This window comes from Coturnix japonica, chromosome 5 (genome assembly GCF_054131305.1).
Source record: "Coturnix japonica strain WE chromosome 5, WE-NBRP24, whole genome shotgun sequence".
Taxonomy (NCBI): Eukaryota; Metazoa; Chordata; class Aves; order Galliformes; family Phasianidae; genus Coturnix; species Coturnix japonica.
The window spans coordinates 10,140,864-10,167,022 of NC_140667.1; the positions used below are offsets into that span (position 1 = coordinate 10,140,864).

Genomic DNA, 26,159 nt, shown 5'->3' on the forward strand with positions numbered 1-26,159 from the left:
TCACTGAGCTCACACCCACCGTTTGGTCTCCATAATCATCCAGCAAGGGTTAATGATTCAATTTTTCTTCTATGCGGAGGAATTCAGTTGCCCACCTTTACTTCATTTGCACTTCCATGTCAGACACCATTATGTTAGACTTCCCCTCTGTTGCCATCTATCACAGAGCAGCAAAATGCAACAGAATATCAGTGGGAGGGTTCAACCTCTACTGACGTACTACCAACATCTGCCTCTGACATCATGGGCCAACGTAATCAAATTGAGGCATTAGTTTCAAAACAGCCCTCATGTCAAGAAAACCCAAAAGCCAGTAGTCTCTCTGGAATAGTGACATGTTCCAAAACAGTTTTAAGATTCATGGCTTAGCAAATAATTTGTTTAGGCCAAACAGCCTGTAAATCAGCACAGCCTAAGAAACTGGCCAAATGCTTCAGCAGTCAGCTTATGCTGCATTCCATTACGCACTGCCAATACTGTTATCTCCAGCAAGCTATGTGATGTCCTGAAGCAGCTCTCAGAATGAAGAGGAAAAAGAATATATATATATATTTACAAGCAATTTTTCCATTATTACAGCAGCTGCAAGTTTGATGCAGTCACAGTCAAGCCATTTGCTATTTAATTAGGCTTGATTACTAACTTCTCATTAGATCAGCTTTAATTTTAGCATTACATTTGACTTCCTAATTAAGAAGCATCTCAGGTAGAAGAAATCACAGAGCATTCATATTGGGCCCAAGTTACTGGACTTACAAGACAGCTCTGAATTGATGGCTTGGGAAAGATTTTGTTTGCCTAGTCCTAATATGCACAGATCTAAGTTTGGTCTGAGAGACCAGCACAGCTCAAGAAACTAGAAGACAGTCTCCCAAAATCACAGAAACACACAGGTCGACAACAACCTCTGAGACCTGATAGAGCCCATGGCCACCCAATTGTTACATGTATCTTTTTATCTTAATTTCAACAAAGGCAGATATTAAAGCACAGGCTCTCTGCCCATTTGAAAGATCCCTAACATCCAGATCAAAAGGAGAAAGCCCTTTATTTCTGAGTTAAAAGGAAGATTATCAGATCATATTACTGTGCTGTAGGCTGACGCTATCAGCCAAAAAGAAAGGCTGTTTTCCTTCTTCCCTCAATTGATTTTTGGATTATGTTTTGATACAAACAGAAGTACTATCAAAAATTACATCGTGTTCTGCACATAACCTTCTCTGCAGGGATATCATTTTATTTTCAATGCTGAAGGTGTAAATAGCTTTTTTGAATAAACAAACATGAATCAAACCTTTATCTACAAATTCAGAGATCCATTAAAGCCAAATGAACTTCATGGATTTTATAGCAGCCACAATTTACCAACCTGCCTGAAAATGAAAAATTTACCTTGAATTTAATATGTTCTGTATTTTTTTTCTTATCTTATCATAGATTATATTCTCTGTAACTGAAACAACATCTGTGAGGCCAAGGGGAGCTGCTGCATTTCTACAGTTGGCATTGACGAAGTCTTCTGATTTCCTGTCTTCTCCCACGGGAAATAGAGGTGAGAACAGAACTAAAAGTGACAATTGTATTGACATCTTAAAAATTACTTCTGCAGCCTGGAATACTTGTATGAAAAAAAGTCAGGGCAAGGAATAAGGAATGATAGGACAGAGCCAAGAGAACAAAATCCCACTGTATTGCTCCATCACATTTACTTCACAACAAAGAGAAAGGGCAACTTGAATCCACTGTTTCCACCACAGCAGAGTTCACATCTCAGTACCAAAGATTTTGCTGGTGTTCAGTTTAAATTCTCCATTTGTTAGCTTCATAGCATTGTTTCCACTTACAACCTCTTGTACTGCCATGACTACTTCTGCCAATAGTATTCGCACTCCTTGAATATTTCATACATCCTGTCCAAGCCCTCTCTTAGCCATGCTGTGCATATTTTTTAAAATGCAATATTTTTAATACTTCCTTAGAAGTAAATCTCTTTAGCCCTGTGATCATATCATTTTTTTCCAGTATATAAAAAATGCTAAGTTTGCTCATAAACTGTAAAAAAGCAGTAATGTGTAAGAGCAGACTTATGAACAGAAATTCCATTATGAAAATGGCACATATTTAAATTTGGCTCATCAGCTATTATTCTCTAAAAGCCTTAGCAGTTAATTCATCTTGATTGCGACAAAGTTTTGCATGATATGCCTGGTGGATATATTAAACAGCTCTGTTTATGTTCGGACTATATTTTTTATGAATATGCAGATATTCCTGCTGATGAATAAGTCTCAAAGAAGTCTAGAGTAACTATTTATGGGAAGATATACAACATATGCAGTGTTAATGCAGATTATCATCATTTCATTTTAGTCTCATTACTGCTTTCAGTTGGAATCAGCCAGTCTTACTGCACTCATGAGAGCTGAGAGACTCTATGCTCCCATACTATTACTATTTCTAGTAATTTCCCATCTTGCCCAAAAATCGATTCTAAATTGAAGAACTGTCATCAAATATTAGCTAGGTATCACTAGCACATCACAAGAGGAGGTGGGTACAAGCACACTTAACACAACCACAAATTATTTCTTTAACATAAATAAGGGTCTCGTGGGCCTCTGACTCTCCTCAAGGGTTTTTTCAACTCTCCTGCAGAAGTAACAGGAAAGCATTATGTGATCTGGTGTCTATATTAATCCTAGTCAAGATGGAAACTCAGCCTACCTGTAAAGTAAGACACAACTTAAGAAAAACTGTAAGCTCTGACTGTCTCTCTCAAGACCTTGTGCTACTTCATTAATAGCACAGCAATTACTTCAGTCCAACTGACACAGCTAATGGAAAACACAACTAAAAGACTCTGTCTTGGGATTAATCCAGCCTTCTTCCCCTATGGCAAAGACATGTAAAGTGAATTAGCGTCTAAATTTACACCTTTTACTCAGTCTTGATATCACCTCTGTACTTAGTAAATGTAGCTTCTGCCTGAATCTACCTTCCCCAGGATATTTCTTGTCTGTTGGAGTTGCAGCATGAGAGGCAATTGGCCAGCTCAGTGCCCCTAAAAGGAGGAGAGCAGCAGTGACTGGTCCTCATTGCTCTGCCTAAGGAGCAAACAAATTGGCAGGGCTGGTTTCACATCCATATTCACTGAACATCTGGCCATCCTCAGCTGCTGGGCACATTGACAGAGGTGCCCTCAGGATGATCAGGGTAAGTGACATGAGTGGGCTGCTCAGGGACTTGGCATGACCTGAAGGGGAAAAAAAAGCCCCAACAAATCTGAAATTCTGCAGGTTTCCCTTTATGCATTTGGAAACCTTGAGATAACCTTGCAATGGGATCACACCTGCTGACTATAAGAAGAATAAGATGTCTCTTATTTCTAAGATTCAAAACAGTGAAAGTGAAGGAAATGCTGGGATGCACATGGCTGAGGTGAGAAAAAGAAAAAGGACAAGTCAGAGCATTTTGTTTGTATTTAAATTATACCACTGGCTTTCCACCCAGTCTGCAATTCCCCACTGTACTACACAGACACGTACTACATGTGCTACACTGCTGCTTCAGATGTGTATAGGTTGGTCTCACAACAGCAAATCAGCTTGGTTTCTTGGTTTACTTGGTTCACCAGGAGGAGGATGTATGGAGTAGAACTAACATGTCTCTATCATCAAAGAAGCTGTTCTTGAGTAGGCATCAATGAGTTGTGCAATTAGCTTCCATTTCTCTACCTCCAGAGTTAAGTGTTTCTGAATTCAATGTAATTCAAGTCCATAACGAGAAAAGTCAGTGTTGCTCTTCAGAAAGCAGTGTTAAAATGGCTAAAACAGCAAATGAATGATTGGGAATGTAAGCCCACATGTTGCTTCGTTAAACCTACAGCTTCATCTGAGGAGATGACTGCACTGTTAGGGAAAAAAATAACATCACACTTCATGCTCAGAAGGGAAACAAACGTCCAAGCTGTCAAGGAGCATACAGCTCATCTATCTTTTGCTTCTGAAATGGGAGAGTCCTGCTGTCTAAGAGATCTTACAGGTGACCCCAGGTCAGCGCAAAATCCCACATAAATCAGCAGAACTCCATTTTATAAGTCAGACAATTAGTGCACAACTTTGTCTGCCTGAAGATGCAAGCCCTGGTAGAAAATAAGTTAGACAAGCACAATATAGTCTCATGCTCTGCTCTTCCTCTGTGAAGTTTGCTGGGTTACATAATTGTCCTGGCAATCTGATGTGCACTAATGTAGCTGTGGGCTGCCTCAAGTCCCTACAGACAGCAGCAGGACAAAACAAGGCTTGCTGTCAAGGTCCCATACTGAAAAGGCTCTGATCCAGGTTTATTGTCATTAAACTCTACCACATAAGAGATGCTTCAATGCCTGGACTAAAAAGTCAGGCTGAGGGGGCTTTCAAAGTGATGGGGGATCCTGAGCCCACACAGACTGTTCTAAAGGCTAATGTTGTTAATACCACTAGGTCAATTGACCAGGTGCTGGGAACTCTGAAACACTGATAGCCATTTAGACAAACAGCGTGAACCTTCACCTCTTACAAGCCAGCACAGCTCTGTTGACTCCTGCCCATGGCACCATTACATTGTTTGTCTGCAATAGAGCAGCATCTTATCACCACAGAGAATAACCAAAGGATGTGAAACATACTGCGTGCTAGTGGTACATATCATTCTACATTATACAAGCGTGACCTTATGATGTAAGCTTTTTCTATATATTGAGCCTGGGCTGAAATCTAAAAGAAAAAGGTAAGGATCTTTGTTCTTTCTGTCCTATGTCCCCAGGTATTTTGAATAGCTACTACCTGAAAGGAAGAAAGGAAGAGAAGGAGTCATCCAAACCTAAGTTTTAGTAACAGCCAAGCAGAAGCCATTAAAAACTTATTAAAGAATCATAGAATGGCTTGGGTTGGAAGGGACCTTAATTATTAACTAGTTCCAGCCTGCCTGCTGTGGGCAGGGCTGTCACTCAGTCAATCGGGCTGCCCAGGGCCCTATCCATCATGGCCTTGAACACCTCCAGGAGCAGGGCAGCCACAGATTCTCGGGGTAGTTTGTTCCAGTGCCTCACCAACCTAAATGATTAATAATAATAAAGGGGAGGCAACCAGACTGTGGGAGTCTAGTTCTCCAATACTTACAGTTTAAAGAGGCAGCAAGAAGCATCTTTACATGCAATGCGGCACTACCAGAGAAGCGTTACACACAACATATAATGCTCTCAGGCACATAACTGTATGTCCTTCTGCTTTTCTGATCTCTGCTCCACGTGCTGCTGTGTCTGCAGCCACAATTCTCCTGATTTTTTCTACTCAGATTACTAAAATAACACAAGCTGATGCACTAGAGTGAGAATCTACTGTTTGTTCTACAGCATAAAATTACGGAGATGAAGTCATTCATGGACTATTTCTTTCCCATTTAGTTGTTCTGAAATTAATTCGCTAACACCAACAGAGTTTCAGCTGTCAGCTTGCTGACTGGATCCAGTAATACTACTGAAGACAGTAGGGGTTTTAGTTGTTTTTTCTTCCCACTCATTAACTTTTTCCTCATTTTCTTTATTGCTATTTCACTTACAGATGAGCTGGCTGAACTTCAGAAAACTCTCAACAGCACAGTACAAAACATCACGGGCACTCATTTTCCTCTAGGACTATTCCAGAAATAAAAGGCTTTTGATGTCTGGATAGTCATTCAGATATATACTATCAGCATTTTCCACAGCCAGGCTCACCTAAAACAAAGGTATAATTCTGATCTTATTCACACTAGCAACTGTGATGAACTCCTCACTTAATAACACGAAGCCCTCACTTAAATAGAGCTGAGCATACAGATCTGTCTGTTAATGATTATTCTCTTTCCACTTGTCACTGATCATCCTTTCAGCTTTTCTAGTGGAAAGAAAACCCCAAACAAAACAAAAACAAGCTTAATCAGGAATAAGGGAAATCAGGGCACATCTAAGCCACTTTCTTACTTCTCTGATCCTTGATTTGATACATGCCCATTGTTGGCACTGACAAGAATGCTGACTACTCTGGGCCATTGAAGAGCAAGTCAGCATTTTATCCACTTCAAGTCCCTTCCCCATTCTAATATACTCCTATACTGGGTGGTAAAGGATCACCTACATACACTAGAAGTCTTTTTAGACCTTAATATCTTCATAAGCAGACCCATCCTCTACCTCTTTTGGCGTGCTTGTACATTGGCTACTCTGCTCACGCCAACTGGGAGCAGAACACGTTCCTTGTACCAAATCCTGGGGTGAAAAACAATAAGAAAACAGTAGCACAAAATGACAGGATGAAACTGTGTATGAATCATACCACCTTCCACAACATGGGTTGTTACTTAGAACAAGAATCTTCAAACGTATCTTTACGCATGAGCTGCCCCAACCAAACAGACACAATTTCCTGGCCCAAAAGCAAGTTCCAGTTTTCAAACATTCTGCATTACACAACATTCACCTGCCCTTTCTGGCAGCTTCTCTGAATCTCCTGTTTCCCACTAAACTGAAAATACTGCCGCAATTAGGGTAATTGACTTAGAAACCAGTTAAATGTACCAACTGGGCACTTCTAGAAGGACAAAAATTGAGAGAGAATTTTGCTTTGGAACATTTACTTATTATTTAGGCATAATTCATTCAAAATGAAGTCGTTATTACTATTATGGAAACATGGATTAAATACTTGTTAAAGGTCATTGTAGAACACAGGACAGCTGGACATGTTCCACTGACATAAGGGAAAGAAGACACAGGCACTAAGTTGTGATTTAGACAATCTGTGTTTGCTTCATATCTGTACCCCAGTCTCCCATTGCAATCTATGCAAGATGCTCAGTTTCACTATGCTGCAGCTCCCCATCTGTCTAATGAGGGTAATAACACTGTCCATTTGTCTTACCTATTTAGATGGTAAGCTCTACTGGGCATGGACAGCTTGTTACTAGGAGTTTATACAGAATGCACACACAGCTGCCTGATCTCCTGGGCTGCCTGCAGGCAGTACTGTAATACAGATAATGAATAATGTGATCCATCATGATTTAACATCTGGAGTTGGGTATTTTTTTTAACCTGGGCTATGCACAGTGACCTTCCCTGTTTGCCCACTGATGTAGATTCCATATGAAAGAGAGAACGAAACACATATGCAAGACAGAACTTGGGCAATTTAGGTCCTCAAATATAGATCTTAAGCAATTAACCTAACAGACAATCTTTACACAGATACTTAGAGATCAGTGGAGTCAACAAGTGAGCATGAAAGCAAAAACAGTACTTAATCAGGCATGAACTTCTCAAGCATAGAGAAACGGCACAGGCACATATATATACAGTGACTGCCTAAAGGGGATGTCAGTTCTATGATCAAATCTTCATAACCAATTGCGCTAGAGTGGCAGAGTGAGCTGGTGCCCTATCTTCTGCAAGGACTTGACCTCAGCTGAAAAGCATATACATTACAATGACGTTCAAGCACACACAGTGCAAGTTTTTGTCAAAATTCTCAAAGATGAAAGGTAAGGCTAATGGCTCTGACAGACGCTGGAATTGTAAGACGTTTGCAATGGAGGAGGAAACAACAGCAAATTCCCCACTTCTTTTTCAAAATATCCTATAGAGATTTGCAGCACAGCTAGATGTACTGTAGGGAGTGATCAAATACTTCTGAAAAAGATCCAGGAAGTCAATAATCTTTCTTGCTCAATCAGACTCTCAGCTTATTAGCTGGCTTCTATTCAGGACAGTGACCCAACTCATCAGAACAAAGTTGCCATTTTCTAATTACAGAAGATTTTTTAGCACAGACACTGCTGTTATATGATATTGAGCAACCAGCATAGCAGAAAAGTCAAAGGAATCGTACTGAAGCAAGAAAGCATTGTTCTGCTTCCCTCACCAACCTGCATCTGCTTTCAGAAGCAAGATTATATATGCCAGGTTGTACACTTATTTCAAGAAGTGCTAGTTGCTCTGATTTCCCCAGGGAAATTTAATGATGGAAAAGTTTATCTTCCTTCACGCTGTAGCTGGAGCAAATAAAATGATTGTAAATACCTATTCTTTGTTTAGTGAGATCTTAGAATGACAGCTGTGCAATTCATCTCATCTGCATATTTTTTTCAGAATGTGTAGGATGGTTGAGGTTTCCTTCTCATTTTTCTTTTATGCTCCATTTTAGATTTTCCTATTATTCCATTCCTCTGAATGCAGAAAGACAGGAATGGGGCTGTTTCTTAAAAGATTAAGGAGGCGTTGTCCCAGCTATGCAGTGCCACTGAATAAAGATATCTGCCAGCTCTTTAGTTAGTGGACATTAGATTAGTCTTTTCAAGTCAGTAAAACTGTGAAGCTTTAGATTATCTAAACACTTTTATTCACAGGGTTAATGCACTTCATTCCTGAAGTTCATTACACCCAGCTATGCAAAAATCTCATTTACAAATTAAATTCTACTGTTTCTGACTTCCTTTCTCTGTTTGTCCTCTGCTACTCAAAACACTTTTTTTGTTCTCTTTCCTTTCAAAATCACCGGCAGTTCCAGAGGTATGCAATTATTATCATTTGTACTTAACATCACAGCAGCTTCACACCAAAGGGCTTAAAGGTTTGCACTGACAACCTAACGGGAATGCTAGAGAACACAAAGGTAGAGGATTAGAGCCTCATCTGCTCTGTAACATCCTGCATGAAATACAGACAAATTGAAACATCTCTTTGAAACTGCTCATTTCTTCACCCAAGCAGGCTCCTTAAGTAAATCTAACACGTTATCACATCATCAATCAGCAGTACTGTTCATAAAGCAACATCGTAGACTCACAAATCCAGTTATATTCAACACTGAAAAAGCTTCTGCTGCTCCAGTGCAGGTGAATTGTGCTGGTAGTTTTCTTCCTCTGTTTCACCCTCTGCCAGTTTTAATACACTCATGTTGCTCCATTCCTCTGGCTATACTTCCACCTTCTTCCTCCAAATCACCTATTCCAACACCAGCAGCAACCTGCAAATTCATCTTTCTTCTGCTTTTAAAAAGCTAAACAAGAGATGCTTACACTGAATGGGAGAATTGCCTTTCCAATTCTGTCACTAGGACAGGGTGTGCTACAGAATACAACAGCAGGCGGAGGTCCAAATTATACTTGGCTAAATCAGGTGTGTCCATATAGTTAATATGCTTGTAATGTCATAAGAGTCTTCAAGATCTCAAGGGCATGATTTCAGAGCAGGAGGTGACAGGCAAAATGGACAGATCATACAGAGGATCAGATGACATTCACATAATCTCTATTTATGTCTACATCCATTGTGAATATCCCTGTCTTTCTCTCACACTCACCAGTAGAGGACAGAGGGAAGGCAGTGAAACCTGCTGCTCCTTCAGAGATGCACAGAAATCTCTGCTCAGTGGAGCAATGTTTTATCTCGCATACATAGGTGATAACAAGAGTAATTGACACTCCAGCATGTCAGCATCCTGGGGAACACCTCCAACATGGATGAACTTCATCGTACTATTGCATATAGAGTAATAAAAAGAGACAAGTACAAGTTCCTACCTTTTACTTCTTGCTTGCATATTGATACTTAGTTAAACAGCCTTTTTTGCTATTTATTAGCCCACCATGAACCTGTTTAAACTGCCTGCACACTTTGTATCACTCCTGTCTATTCCACTTCCACAAGTTTGTTTAGCACTTGCCTCTGTTTGGTCTGTTACTGGGGCTAGCCAAATGCTAAGGAGTGGGAGGATATTAAGAGAATCAAATATATTATCTGGTGAGTAACACAACAGAATCTACTACCCATACTGTCAAATAGCTTCCATCAGCCCAACTTAAACATATCTGTGTGGCTGGACTTCAGTTGCTCTATCGAAGTACTATCAAATCTCCTGTTTACAGACAGAAGTATAACTTTAGAAACAATAGTTTCTAAGTTAAGAAAAGTTAGCAAAACCAAATAACATGTAAGAAGACATGGCAGAAACATCACGCATAAGCCAGACAGTTCACTCATGAGTTGTTGCCATGCTTAAAAGTGGTAATTTCTGGAGATTTAATTTACAGGAAATTGGTTTAAAAGGCCATCTTAGCTACTAACAGTAGCAAAACTAGATGTAAAGTAATGGCCTGGGATATACTAAAGGACTTGATCTATGCTGTTAAACCAGAGTCACTACACACGAGGTTGCTGAGGCTTAGTGGCTTTACCTTTGTAACGCAGACAGTAAGGCCTATCATATCCCAACTACAATGAAACTGCCCACTTAAAAAATAAAAAAATAAAAATAAAAATCAGTGGAGGGCCCTCTCAGAGATACTTAACAATAATGAATAGATTTATCATTTTTAACAGATTCTATTCATCGTGGAAGAAAACTGTGCGTAGAATACTCAGGAAATTAGGAAAGGATGAGTGGATGTGGCAACCACACAGACCCAGAACAGCATTTGTCTGATACTCTGCAAGTTCCTTCATTCAAGCATTTACATTGTTATCTTCATGACCAAGAAAATTGAGAACTGCCCAAAACTTTGCACTATTTCAAACAGAAGTCAAATAGAACCAGCAGCTCAAGGGAAGGACAACCTTATATAATAAAGCTTTGCTTCTATAAACTGAAGCTCCCACTACTGTCCATATTCCTCCCAAGCACACTGAAGACAGGCTCAAGAGAGGAACTTTCAAAGTGAAGCAAAGTAAAATACAGGTCACACTGAATAGCTAGACAGAGAAACAGGGTTAAGTGATGGAACCAAATTAACTCAGGCTTCCCAGCTCTCCCACACAAAGAGTTTCTAAACGAAATTGATTCTATTCTATTATCTAACTTGATCCACCAAGTACAATTAAATACAACTGAGCACTGAAGGACATTATACCCAGAGTATTTTGCTGCATGTGTTAGGAGGAGCAAGATGCCCTAACATCTGCATCTCTCCAAAAGGATGCTAATCTAGTTGACTGAATAGATTCACTCTAGATGCAGCAAGTACAAAGGATCCTGGGAGACTTTGCTTATGCCAAAAAGGTTACAGTGGAATCACCAGCTCAGTTAATGAAACCCCAGCTTTACTTCACTCCAAGATTTGATTGATCTCATTGTGAAATGCAAGACTTGAGCAGCACGGCCATCTCAGTCTTCAATTCAGCAGAACCAAAAATACATACTAACGCCAATTACAACGAGCCCTCACTACTGTAAAGTCAGTCCAGCTTTGAATGGCATCAAATAACATTTGACAAAATGCATTAGCTGAATGGCTTGAGCCTCTGTTAAATTATGGACAGCTGGTACCTTATTAATCTTTGATTTCACAGCAATCTCCTTATGTTGGCACCTTTACTTCCTGACATCTTAATCTTTGGAGAGTTAATGATCAGCAAAATAAACACTGCCAAGTCTAAAGGACTTCATTTCCAATTTAAACCAAAAATCAGCTTTTCTTTTCACAGTGTTCCTTCCTACTATTAAAATTCTGCTCAGGACTTCACATCAGCAGTCCCATTAGAGCAGATGTTAAAAAGATATATCTACCAAAGCTAAGTAAAGAACAATTCAAGGGTGTCTGCAAAGATGTCTTCACAAATCCCTCCCTCCTCTCTGAAGGAGAGTTCTGAGTTCTCTGAAGGAGTTCAAGGAAACTCACATAACCACTAACCTTTCCCTGCTTGCAGGTCTCACCCTCCAAAGATAGGCTAAAAGCACAGTCACAAATGATGTAGCAACTCCCCAGAACTACCAAAGACTGACTCCAACAACATTCACATCTTTTACACATCAAATGGACAACCTCTGTTAAAATACAGGATACCGTAACATGCATCGGAATAGCATCAGCACCTTAAAAGTGCAAGCACTACAACAGCAAAGCAGCTTAATACTTACACTCAGCAGGAGGCACTTGTTTTCTTTGATGGCACCTATGCAGCCCACAAAGCCAATGATCATGACAAAAGTTCCTGTGACAATCAGCAGGTTGGCAGCTGACAGTGATGGGAAAGATGAAGAGAGAGTGGCAAAGTTCCCTTGAGTAACTGCCAACCAGATGCCCACTCCAAGGATTCCACAGCCTCCCAGCTGGAAAAATAAAGAGAAAAAGAAGCTCAGTTATTGTATCAAAGTAACCCCAGATATTAATCCATATCAATACAGCAGCGGATCAATACAGCAGCAGCTCTGCTGGAGTAAACCCAGGAACCATGCCTAAGAATGATCTTTAGTTACAGCACTTTCAGTCCAAAGTAGACAAAGGAGAAAGGAAAACATTTTATAAAGAGGAAACTTATCAGTAAGATAATACACTCAAAAAATGACCCCAATTTCAGATGAGATGAGGACTTCACCAGTTTAAGAAAAATCTTAAAGGGGAGCAGTAGTACAGCCTCTTCTGGCATATGAGCAAGGAGAAGGGAGCACGGCACCAAAGGCAGAGTCACCACCACAAAAACATCAAATTTACAATTATTATATATACAAGGAACTTTTAAAAACAATTATAAGCCTGCTGCATATAATTGAGATAAAGACTGCACAATTGTAACAAACTGAGTAAAGCTGGGCAATTAAATAGAATTAAACCAAAGGGGATTTTGCATTATTATACAGTCACACAGCAGTGCATCACTTACATTTCTTTCTTTCCTACTCTCCCTTTAAAATAACCAATTTTTATTGAGTTTTATAATTGTACTTTATTATCCAAATCAATTAAAGGTTAGGGAAAAAACTGCATTCATAGAGTAGTAAGCCACACATAGGAGCATATCAATTAAATGCCTGCATAAAGTAGATGAACATAAGGCAACTCCTGAACCAGAAGAGGAAAAAGACAGAGTTAATACTGGGTCAGAGCTAAGCCTCGGAAATAAAACAAAGAAGAGAAACCCAAAAGCCAAAGCAATTTCTTAGTGCTAATTGCTAAGTTTGCCTCTGCGTGATCCTGAATTCCCCCTCCAGGGGAGACAAGAATGGTGGCTCATACTCTAGTTGCAAACAAGACTGTTTTTGTTCAGACCTAAGAAGCAAAACTGCCATGTACCTCAGCTGCATCAACCTGCATGTCTCCACTGAGAGAAGGCAGACCAAGACACGTGGACTCACATCATCTCCTTAAGTTGTCTTTTCATAAACATGCATCCCATATGGCCACATTCAAGCTGTTGCAATGTTCCCTCTGTAAGCACCAAGGAGGGACAGTACCTGCAATGACCACATACACTGAAGTACCTTTCCTGCCCACTTATGTATTGTGATATTTACAGTGGTCTAAAATGACTAACCAGGGGATAGGAGTAGGAAAAATACTAAACGAAGATAACCCATAGAAAATTGTTTGGTGTACCTGAGGTCATGTAAACAAAAGTTATCACGCCAAGGAAAGAACAGAAAAAAGAAGGTATAAATGCTCTAAAAAGGGACTAAAGCACTGAAAGACAGTAAAATAATATCTATTAGGCAGAGGCTCTAGGTAAAACCAGAATAATCAGAGCACTGAAATTCACTGTCTAGAATAGTGTCAAACTGGCCAACGAACATGACAGTGACTGCACTTCTGCCTCCACCCACCTCTCATTCAAAGTCTTGTCTCAACATCAGCCTCTAAGGCACAGGCACAGTGAGGACACGCAAATGGTCCAATCAGAACTAATGAGTGCAGAAGCCTAGCAGTAGCAATGGCATCTACTTGCACTGCACTTAGCTATTACTGCCAGTTCTTTCTTGGAAAGAAATTCAGTAGCATCAATAAAAGGCAGCTTATTCTATCCCCTTTTCATGTTCTCTTTTCATGTTCTCTGTGTTGCTACACACTTCGAGTAATACAGGTGCCTACAACTCCAGTTTCTGTTTTGGGATATGGGTCAAGACACACTTGCTGTTCCATCACCACCCACTATGTTCCTTATGATGTACAATACACAACACTGAAGATGACATTTCCCTTAGGACGTCAGATTCCAGCACCATCTCCTTCCACACTCATTCTTGGCTGCAAAACAGAGGAACCACTGGCAGTACAAAACTTCACAGAACCAGATGTTTGATGTAGAACACTACAGCTGTGGCTGTCCCATTTACATCAGCACTGAATAACCCGGATCAGTCTGTCAGCAGGAGCATCTCACTGTGCTGTCCCTGATTCAGAGGTACTCTAATATATAGCAGGCTATCAGCTCATGATATTTCTATTTTTGAGGAGGGAACCATTACTTTTTCCTTACGTTGATTAACCAAACTCTAACAAGTACAAAGGGATCCTCTGAGCATTAAACCATTCGGCTCTAATAGTTTTCAAAAAGGCGTTCTTAGACAACAGCAACACACACAACTGAAGGTTCCTCACCTTACTCCAGCCCTGTTCCTTCTCCCACACCAGAATGTTTTCTTGTAGTCCTTGAATACAGTCACGGAGCTGCCATAAAACTACCTGGGAAATAGAGGCTGCCTTTGATGTTGGTTTACACTGCTCTTTCCACCAAGGACTGAACCGTATCTATAAGTCCATGGCCGAAGAACACAGTAACAGTCAAGCATCTGGTTAAAGAAACAAATAAGGGAACCCAATATCCACCAAGACATCCACAGGAACCTTTCCAATGAGAGCAGAATATTTCCTGGTTCCAAATGGCTCCCTTCCCCTTCTGCTTTTCCTGTTCTGAACTGAACAGAAGCTTAACTCCCAGTTCCAATTCCAGGGATCAGAGGGATCATGTTTATTTATGCAAGGTATATCAAACAGAAAAGAACTGTCATAATTGATTCTTCGCTGCCTGATTTGTTTTCTTCATCTTTGTCTCTAAGAAACTACTAAGCTACCGATAATTTTGCTTAGTTACTTATGTTCCTTTCCCTCCACTTTTTCTTCCTCTATCTCCCAATCCTTGCTGGTATCAAACAGGCAGAAGAAGAGTGATGAGATGACAAGTCTTGACAGCCTTCAGGGTTTGCTGAGATATAAAGTAAAGCAAAACCAAAACCATTACCAGGGCTACTCCTGAATATCTGGTGTCTTCCTTGCAAATAGCAAAGCTGTCACATTTAGAACAGACACTAATGTTGAAACAAAAAGATTAGCGATAAGACTACAGTTTGAAGCTGTCAACTGTATACAACTCTGTATTGGCAACACACGGAGACTGCAAGGCTAATTCCAAAAGAATAAAAAAAAAAAAGAAGAAGAAAAAATCCCCAAATATATCAGGCTACTGACAACATGTTTTAATCCTTTGTGAAATGTTTAACACATTATTTGCCTAATTGTGACATTCTTCTCTTGTGAGCAAGGCAACTCTGAATGAAACAGAACGCAGCATCTTTTAACATTTTATTCTAGTAAATGCCACATTTCTTAGTAAAATCTTTTATTTTAGTGCCCAAGCTGGGATAGTTTCATAGCCCTAAGACTTTAGATTGAATTGAGATGTGAATTATGCTTGTGTTCCAGGACAGACTGTGGTGGAAATCTAGAAGAGGCTGTCCTATGTGCCAGTGCCTCAATTCTTAAGTACCAAGTATAGAAACATAACCATTGGGCTCTTAGCAAGCCCTGGACCTTGGAAGGAGTGGTTCATTTTGCTTAAGACAAATTGCTCACAGGCATTTAAATAGCAGAGTCAAGCAGTAAAGCTGGGCTCATTCTAAGAGCAGAGATTTAGTCCATCTCTTTCTCCCTGGGAGACGCAGACATGTGTGAGTTCACTCTCTTGGCAGAAAAGCTGCCTGCAAAATTAGATCCTCCAAATTGTTCTAATGGGCTACAAAATAAATTATTCAGGCTTCAGAGCATACACTTAAAATTGATCTTACACTATTGTAAACAAAGTAATCCCAAACAACCCCAGATATATGCATGCTGTTAGAGAAAATAATTCTGAAGTTACAGCTACACACTTAAAATACAGCAGGAGAAATTGCCTCATTGTTCATGATAATGGTGTTGGTGTCCTTAAGTGTTTTTTATATTGGTTTTGTTTCATAGAAAATGCATCTAATCAAGGCTTCTCATACTGTGACTGATTAGGATCTACCCATCATACTTCCCTTTTAGATATAAACTATTCCTCTTATATTAAAAAATACACTGATAACAGGACTCAAGTGGAGGCACGACTAGTTGTTTTACAGTTATAATAATTCACTTAGAAAGATTTTTCTCTCCCAGACTCCACAAATTTAAACTAAAATGGCTTTCTCAATCCCACTTGCTATGCAGTTATTCTTATGCGAATGTTCTTCCCCCTCCTTTTGCTGTGGAGTAAAAGCTTACAATGAAAAACTCAACATCAAAGTATTAATAGCCGTGATGTGAACATTACCCAGCAAATGCTTTTGTAATGTAAGGCGTACTTAAATAACTGTTTCTTTTAGCTAGATACATATGTCAGGTGGAAATGTAATATGTAAGTGCATTGACAGGATGCAATGAATCCAGGATCCTACGTGCACAAAGCAGAAGCTTATGTGCTACAGCAGGGACTGCAGCTTTCTCTACAAGTGCACAGTCAACTTCTTGCTGTAGCAGCTGCCTGTCATGTTGGAGGATCTGAGAACCAGCCCGCTGGCCACTTCTAGTCAGAGGTCTAAAATTTAACTAATATAAGAGGTAAAGATGTTGTAAGAGTTCATCCCTTTGTGCCTTGGATTTTGAAAAGTTAAGTGGAATACTAAATGAGGAACTGAAGCACTTTCTGCCTTTATTATAATTAGGCTCTTGAGCTCTGAATTGCAGAGCCAGACAGTAAGTGAGAGCCTTATCTAGGATGGCCATGATCTGAACTACTCCATTTTAGCTATGATTTAAAAAAGAATCAGCAAAAAATCATCAGTTAGTGGGGACAACATCTTGGGAGAGAAGAGACTGGAATAGAAGCAATCCCTAAAATCCAGTACCAGATGAGAATGGAAAATAGAGAAGGATTATTTATTTTTCTTGAGATTAAAACAGGTAGACTTCATTTTGTCCATAGGTTCAAAACCAATTAAAGTGCTTTTTAAGAAAACACTGAACTGTATTTTGGAATTTGCTGCCACAGCTTTGAGGATATAAAACTATAAGCAGGTTCAAAAAGAGATTATACAAATCCAAGGAGGGCAAAAGTGCACTGATTTCATTGAAAATGACATCTTGAAGGCAAAACTTGAAGACGAAGAACTTAAAACTGTAAATTGAAGCAGCTGACAAAAGTATCTTTATATTCTCTCTCAGCACCCCCAAATGGCCATGACCCAAAGCTGGGTACTTGGCTAGATGAAAACTGGTCAATATTATGGGCACTTGTAAGTTCTCCTTGCCTTACTCTTTTCCCCCCTCTAGTTTTAGTGCTCACTTAGAATTTAAACTTGAATTTTTTATTTTTTTTGCTTGCCCGGCATCAGCCTATTTTCAGAGAAGGACTCATAGAGAGAGACACCAATGAAAGAGTTAATTCCCCTATTTCTCCTTACCCATGTCCCATGTACCCATACTTGCATAGTATTATTTATTTTAAATCAGTAAGAACATAGCTTATTCAAACCAAAAATGAGGAGATCTGACATGCAATTAAATGAGCTACAAGGTCAAAAACTTCTTTCCCTCAGATCCATTGTAGAGGCTGTATTTCTCTTCCAGTGGGCATAGTGATTATAGTCATGGGTCTGAGCTGCAGGATTACCCTATAAGTTCCAGTGTTGGTACAATCAGTAGCCGTACTACAAACAACACAGTACTTACACATTGTAAATTAAAAAGAAAAATAAGAAAAACAGGATCAAGTTCTTTCACTGCATTTTGAACCCGAGTAAAGATACCTCCGCTTTTGCACTTCACACACGTTTCCCTTCTCCTCTTATCACTGCCTTCTGCTCTTGCATCACAGCCCAGGTTGTCAGTAATGTTTATGGAATTTGGACAGCCACCAGCAAATTCTCAGCTGTCATCACCCCGGAGCACTTCAGATGCCTTATAATTTGAGTCAAACAATCCATGAAAGCTGGGCTTACAGAGCCACTAGATCCCTGTGAGAAGTCTCCCTGATTTCCAGAGATTAAGCAGCCCATTAAAACTTGGGTGAATGCAAACACTTACCTTCCACCTTGGGCACCACACATATGCCTCTGCATCCTGACTATCAGAGTGTCTCCTAAGGAGGTCTTTTCACAGCAGCATAAGGGTAGAAAAGTCACTAGACTATTCAGTCTTAGGATAGACCTAAAAAGTCTACTGAAGCTTGGGATTTCAACAGGAGGCCACGTTGTGAGGTTTGTACAAAAGGAAAAAAAATAACAAAAAACAAAAAACCACACAACAACAAACCTGCAGTCAACAAATCCCTTCTGTAGAGGAGAAGAAATCAGGAAATAATTTCCTTATCTAATTCAGATGGGGTCTCAGCCACACTGCTTCTCAGACAGACACATCTGATCTCAGCTCGGATGAGCGCCAGATCTACCTAACAGACAGACATTATTCCATAGAAGTTACACATCACAAATGGATGCTGTTCTACTCTCAGTCTCAACACTTCCTTGTTAAGAACATCTCCTCAGTGTAGCATATTAACTTCAGCCAAAATTTCATTTTGTTCTGGTGTCATTTTAGCCCACTCTCAAACTCTTCTCTAATATCTCTATGACTTTGAAGATGTTTCAGAAGAGTGCATCTGAGTGAAGCACAAAGTATTTCAAATGTCAGTCTCTTCGTCTTTGCAGATAAGCAGTGCAGAGCAATTAAAAATTAAAAGCTCTATGAAACTAGTTGTTAGCCACTCCATTTCTGCATTTTGCTTAGGAAAGAGATTTTAAGGTTCAAATATAAAAAATGTCATCTTGCAATATAGGTCATTATTTATGAGCCCAGTGGCCAGAATCTTCTAAGAGCTGCATACCTCTCCCTCTTCGCTAGTGCCAGCCAGCATGACAGATCACTCGTTGCCCCAGTCAGCAGCAGCCAAGGGCTCAGCCTCACTGTTGCACGAGGCCTCTCCTTTCAAGCTGATTCTTGTTCTGCCTGCCTCTCCATTACAAGAGGCCGTCTAGTCAGTGGTGCAACACGGTGCATAGAGCTCAGAATGATTTCAAAGCTGATGTTGTGCTTTGTCCTACGGTACATACTCTCACTGCTCTCTCTCTCGTTATTGTCACAGGTTTGAAGATGCACACTTTAGGAGCTCATGTTATAAATTAGATTTGTTTTAGGATATTCCATCCAGCGTGTGAGCCAGACAAATAGCAAGAGTGCTTTTATCAAGCCGAAAAATGCTACAGACTTTGGTGCTTATGGGAAAAGAGATATCATAAGAAAGGCATTTGTTTTCATAGTGTCAATAATGAAAACATAAAATGTTGTTTTTTCAGTTATCCTGAAGAGGAAAGAGCATCAAGACCTTAAGCCCTAAGAAATTCATTATCCTTTCCCAGTTGAGTACCACCACTAAACTGCGGCCCCACACAACTAAAGTAAATTCAGGGCCAACTGAAGATGTCAAAAGACAGAATATCATACAGACATCCTGCTAATGGAAAAGTGAATAAAAAGCCTTTCAGTTAATCCCTGCTGCTTTATGAGCTGTATTCTCCTAAGCACTTGCTCCTCTAAATCGTAGTTATCTATCAACTACTGTTACAAAAAACCAGAAGTACAGTTATGAGTTAACACACCCAATATAAAAACTGTATTTTCTTTTAACAGGTTCAAAATTCATTGAAACACTTCAATATGCTCAATGGCATCCTTATCAAGCAAAGCTTTTAAGCACGTGCTTAAATGCCACTGACTTTAATCAGTCAGCGTCTCTTTCCAAGTTTGAGTTTTAACCTCTGAAAAAGTGTTAAAGCTTTTTCATCTGTTCTTCAAACGTCATTTCTAAATTCACCTGGGACAACTGTAATGAAATCGATACAGTCCTAAAGAGGAATATACACATCGAGTCTGCAATCAGAATGAATAAAATGAAGTTTAAGCTTCTAAAAAGAAGCAGAAATGGAAGAAAACTGGATGTGCTCTGCAATCTCAGTTTTATGCCCTCTGTAAGATAATAATTTTTAGTGACTTCAGAGCATAAACTGGGAAGCAACCAGATCTGGAGCTCTAGATGCAATTTTTGTCACTTGTCACATATGTGCTGGTAAATACTGAAAACGAAGCAAAAGGTGAAATCTGGTCTTTTACCTAATGTAGAAACTGAGATTTCAGGAAAGGAGATTATCTACAGAGATTTTTACCCAAACCATCTGGTGAGATGCCAAGAGAAACTAAGGATAATGAGCACCAAATAACGACTCCAAGAGACACAGCTCAGTTCCTTGGTTTGCCACAAATTTCTTGCACAAGAAATAATATGGATTATTTGGTGTCCTGTAGTGCCATTTTCTCTCTTACAGACTTTGAAAAGGTTTAGACTGAGATATACTGAAATAATAAGATGACGAGGTCATACAAAACCAAACATAAATAAACAGATTTCATAATACAGAGCCAAAAGAGTCTTTCATATTGCTCAAGATGTTTCTCAGACATGCTAACAGGCACAGTCTGCAGCAAAATACAAGTAAAAATATTTTTATGTTGGATGTCTAATCCATCCATAGAGGTATGCAGATAGCACAGGGCTGGTTACTATAGAAACCCCTATAGTGCATATAGATACATGCTATAGTTGGAATGTAAAATTAGTTGTGTATCTAAAAGAGTAAACTGCTGATACTGTGGGAAAGCTAAAGCTGATATCCTTCCTCACAGAAGCTTCCAAGAAATAAAGAGACTCAACTATATAAGCCTATATCTGATTAAAAATACTCTGAAAAAAAGGGTCTCCCATGATGCACACTGGCAGAAGCTAATCTTCTTTCTGAAAGTTGAGGGAGATCAGGAAAACAATCCCTGTTTTTTCATCCTGAAATGGGAGGAGGCTTGGGGATGTTGATTTTACTCTTGTGTTTGGCTCTTTACAGCTCAAGGCTGGTTTTAAGAGCATCCTTTCCACAGGTCCCAAATTGTGCTGATGTAATTTCACTGTGATAATGGCTAATTTTCCTGATGGAGACCTTTTCAAAGAGAAATTGGTTTTCTTGGTCTAAGCAATCAAGTAGGTCATCCTCCCCTGAGGAATACAGCTATTCTATACCCTCCCCTGGCATTTGTCCTTCTGATGTTCACGCATTTGCTCAGCAGCTGGTGGCACTAGAATGACACTGATACAAGGATATTTAGGGTCAAGGCCAAATAATACTTTGAAGCCTGTCAGATGGCAGGCAGAGGGCCAGAGGTGAAGGTTAGTGGGAATGCCAGTAGCACTGCATTCCATTCCCTTGGTCCCATCACAGATGCGCCTGCAATGTGCCCTGCCTCAAACAAGTCTGAGTCCTTTCAAAGATAAATATGCTGGACTGCAGACTGTCCCTCACATGGGCAGCTCACTCCTTGAGTGGCCTTCTCAGGAGGAACATTAGGAAAATTTTCTGAGAAGGAAGAGAGGTGAGGTACTGGAACAGGCTGCCCAAGGAGGTGGTGGAGTCACAGTCCCTGGAGGTGTTCAAGAACTATGGAGATGTGGCAATGAGGGACATGGTGGCAGCAGGACTAGATAAACTTAGAGATATTTCCAACCTTAATGGTTCTGTAAAATGAGTCATCTCCAGCAGGCACAGGAAGGTTTCAGGAAGCAGTAGGACTTTCACACAGTATCCCAGCTCATAAAAGCTAGGAAGCTCTGTGACAGACTCCAGCATGACTCTCCTATTCTGAATAAGGCATGAAAAAATGGCCATTGATATTTATTAACAGGCTCCTTCATATTCATGCTAACAATAGAGTTAACGATACTTCTACAGTGCTGAAAAAGAACATTCTACAGCATCTATCAATGAAAGCAACACGAAGGGGGAGCTTAGTATTGGGAATAAAGTAAACTATGTAACATCTGGAATACTAGCTGAAGGTATTAATGCCTCGTGTACAAAAGAAAATTGTGCAATTAAGGTCTGGTTCAGATGACTCCAATACAATTCTTTCTTCTCCTTTTCTCTCCCTGTGGCTTCCCCTTTGCCACACTTTAGTATGAAAACCCCATAACTCTCCAGGATGGAACTTAACCTCTTGACTGTTCTAAGAGCTCACTGGTGAAATGAACGCAAACAGTCTTTTTTATTTTTTTTCTATATTAAACAAACAAAACCACCCCAACCAGGGTACCTAAGATATAAATACAGTTCCACATAGGACAGCCAAGCATACTAGCAGTAGCACCACTAATGAAATCTGAAATGCATTATGACCCGCTAAGACCTTCCTTTACTGAGGTTTAGCTATTTACTGAGACAGGGAGAATGATGAAATTTGTGCACCACCACAAGCTTTTCATTAAAAGACTTTCTGAAATAGTTCCATCAATAAATAGTTCATATGGCCTTAGGAAGAGTTTCTGCCACTTTTAGGATCGATGCCCTAATCAATAACAGAGTTGTGAGCAATAATCACACCCAAATGATAAGCAGCCTCACTTCACAAAGCTCATCTGCTTTCACTGAACACCATCAGAAAGCCAAGGAAAATGAGTTCCAAATCTTTTATGGATTCCTTTAAATAGATTGTTAATAATATTTGTACAGGCAAACAAAGTATTAACTACCATTGCAATTGCCTAACAATGCCGTGTAAGCAGTCTCTTGTAACAAAACCAGCGTTATGCCCAAAATAGCATCTCTCACTCCAACAGTCCAAATGTCTTGTCAAGACAGCTATTCTAATTGGGTGGGAGTACAAGAGAAAGCAAAGATTATTCCCTTGTTTTATGTTAGTAATTTTTAATGATTGTTTATTTATATTAGGCTTTGCTATGCAATAGCACATTTGAGAATTTTCTGCACTCTTACTGGTGCTATTTATATACAATTGCTGTATCCCAAGCCACTTCCAAGCACGGGCAGCACGCCATCAGGAATGAATGCCACCTCAAATAATCTTTTTTTTTCTGCACTAGTTATCCCCAAAGGAAACGCTACAGTCTTTCCTTTTTGCCAACCAGCTATCTGCCATGGAAGCATTTCAGCTGCTTTGGAATAAACACATCTCTGACCAGCAATGTCACTGCAACGTATAGGTAGGAGTGCCCATAGCATCCCTTGCCTTCATATTTTATTTGGCTTTATGTGTTTTGGGGAATCCATCAAAGTGAGCACAAAGATTATGAAGTAAAAATGAGTATAGACCATTCTCACTGGCACTGTCTAAACAACAAGTCTGCACCACAGGCTGCCTAACAGTGCCCTCCTAGTCTTACAGATACTGCTGTCAGCATCTGAACTGCTGAAGATTTCTGGAATAAATCTCATCTCCCTTTGTCACATGCTACAGGATTCAACACAGAAAGGCTGCAAATATTTCTTCTAACTTCAGATCTGTGCAACTAACTTTTGGACATTTAAGGTGGCACATGACTGATGTCACTTCAGATGTCAAAGCTAATAGTAGAATCTAAAGATCAGTGTAGGTTAGTCTAGGCCCACCTTTACCAGTACCGTTAGCAGCACTGATTGGAATTTCCCTGACCACAGCCACAGCCCAGAAGGACCAGACGCCTGTAAAGGTCATTGCAGCCCAGGGCAGCCCCACTTCCAATCAATGCCGAGGTTGCAGGGGTGAACAACAGAAAATCCCTATGCTGCCCAGTCTCCTAAAAGGCAGATCTAAGATAATTCTCACTGCAAATGGCAGGTCATGAAATTTCATGATCCTCTCCAAGGTGATTTGGTAATTAACTCATCTACCCTTAATAATTAAAATTACATATTGCTTTTTTTTCCCTGCCTTATGTTAAGACCACGCTATCATATAACTATTAAAGCCCCACGTGCGTGCAAATACACACAGAGCATGAGGAATCAAATCCTCCCAGTTCAGCAAGTGGAAAGCATTCAGCTGTACACGTTCCTGCACTGCCTGTCACACGTGTTGCTTGGAAGCTCTTAATAAAGGAGGATGACTGACACGAATTTATAGCTTATTACTTTGCCCCCTCACGTTATAAATTCATGAAACAGTTGTAGTTTATTGCAGTTTTATGTGTGTCAATTTTATTTACATACTCTCTCCTGCCATTAGAGGGGAAAAAAGCTTTTGGGTTTCTGGAGATTCTCAGTCACTCTGTGCTGGGGCCTAAAATGGGATGGAAACAAAGACTTCCGTCTCATCTAAAAATAAACCACCACCTCAAACTCTTTCTCAACACAGCCTTCCATCATAAAGCACTGCTACATAAATACAGCTTTATAAATTATGTATCTTAAGTTTTCGTGTGCTCACAGCAGTTTACCAATAAACGTTCAGCGATTCCTTCTAAAAAAAAAATACAGTCATAAAATCATTGCCAGTGATGATAAATGATTACAGCTTAATAACAGTCAAGCTGACAAAGCTGAAATGTCCACAGGGTGTACTGCAATTCAAATGCCACAGGTGGAAAAATAAAAAGCTTCCAAATATAAATGCTACAGCCTTCAGCAGAGAGGTAAACTAGAGAAAGGCCTTATGACACCAGGCTGTGTTCTAACTCTAGGATGCCCTCCAAAACAGGAATGGCAGAAATTTAATGCCAATTTAATAGGTGAGGGAATAAACCTGCTTCAGGACAGAGACAGTTGCAGCATGTCTGCGGTTTGTGGGAGGAGACTGGCAAGAGAATAAGATTAGAGATGTGGGATAAGAAAAGGTAGTCAAACATTGAAAAGCATAACTTTATTCAAACAAGAAGAGGATACCTTGGTTGCCAAGGTTCTTGGGTTAACTAGAACTTCTGAGTCTATGAATAGCAAGGAAGAAGGGGTCAACAAGACTCTTATTTCAAGTTGAGGATAAAAAGCGTATTTTTGAATCAAGGGAAAAATCTTTTTAAATACCTCATCATCGTGACACTTACAGTCTGCAGCTGTACTGTAAAGAACCTGCTCATAATTAATGACCCTTAGCCACTTAAAGCTAAATGACTGATTTCAAATTGCAAACGAGCAGCTGAGTAATGAGAGAATGTCTCAAGATGATTTCAGCAGTCTCCATACCAATTCTGATAATCGTTTAACAGGCAAAACACAGCCAAAGGGACAGAAAGCTCTCGTTGGAGCTTTGCTGTAACAGCTCGCCTTCAAACAACACAGTGAATACCTAAGTGGCATCACTTCAGTATTTTTTCCAGGCATTTCAGTCCAGCAGGTTCTCTCGCTCCACCAATGGCAGGTAAGCTTTGTTTATCAAATGACAGCAATGCTTGCTGCTAAATCTAGAATGATGAGATCTTTCCTGGCATGTGGCACGTCTCAAGAACCATGCTACTGCAGTGGACTTTTCCCAGGAAAACAACAAAAAAGTATTTAATCTTCAGTCCAGTTCTTCTCTTTCCCACATCCCTCTAAGAGCATCTGTGGCCACTGCAACGTTGGCTCACAAGAGTAAAAGGACAGGTATGGAAGTATGTCTGAAATATTGGAAGACACAGATAATAAGTAGGATGGATGAGAGTCTTCAAATAAAACTGAAAAGATAAAGGACCGAAATATAAATAAAAGTCCTTTGAGTTAATACCCTACTCTGTTTAGTTCCCTTCATATACAGTGATCTATATGAATATTCCCTTGCCATCCTTGTCCTTTCATCCTGAGATAAGCAACTTCAGCAATTTTTGCTATTTTCCACGAAGCCTGCATTCATCCCTACATTGAAGACCTTCTGTGTTCATTGAACCAAAACCCCTTCCTGCTCAATGACTGATTTCCTTATGGAGAGAGAATGAAGTTCAAAGAAACCATTTGCACGCACTTGGTAGAGAAAACGGGCAGAAAGGTATCTCCCCCTCAAGGGACAGAAAACTGCCAGACTACATAAAGAAACCCAATGCTAGAAAACATTTCCCATTTGCACTCACCAGGCTTCTGCTGTCCAAGTTATGTGATGCTATGGATTCAATGATATACTATCTGGAAGTCATGCTTCAAATTTTTCGCACAGCCTCCAAAAAACAGACCTGCCAGTATTCTTCCTATCTACCTCAGCCACGCCACAACTAGGAGAGAAGCATTCTCCTTACAGAGTAGCTGATGTGCTGCTGCTCTCTCCCAAGGTCAGGTGTGTTACTTTGAGCCAGACAGTAT

At 39.9% G+C, this 26,159-nt stretch overlaps 2 protein-coding genes across 18 annotated transcripts in view; one reads left to right on the plus strand and one right to left on the minus strand.

Moving 5' to 3' along the window:
• CHID1 (chitinase domain containing 1) overlaps positions 1–26,159 on the plus strand; it is a 262,547-nt gene that overhangs the window by 159,485 nt on the left and 76,903 nt on the right. The gene's annotated exons all lie outside the window — the stretch shown is intronic.
• The window catches only part of TSPAN4 (tetraspanin 4), a 380,904-nt gene that overhangs the window by 52,795 nt on the left and 301,950 nt on the right, over positions 1–26,159 (minus strand). For all 17 annotated transcript variants that reach the window (XM_085548324.1, XM_015863754.3, XM_085548323.1 and 14 more), the window contains one exon: positions 11,931–12,122. In XM_085548324.1, coding sequence (XP_085404450.1) covers positions 11,931–12,122 — 192 coding nt within the window. The remainder of the gene's footprint in view (positions 1–11,930; positions 12,123–26,159) is intronic.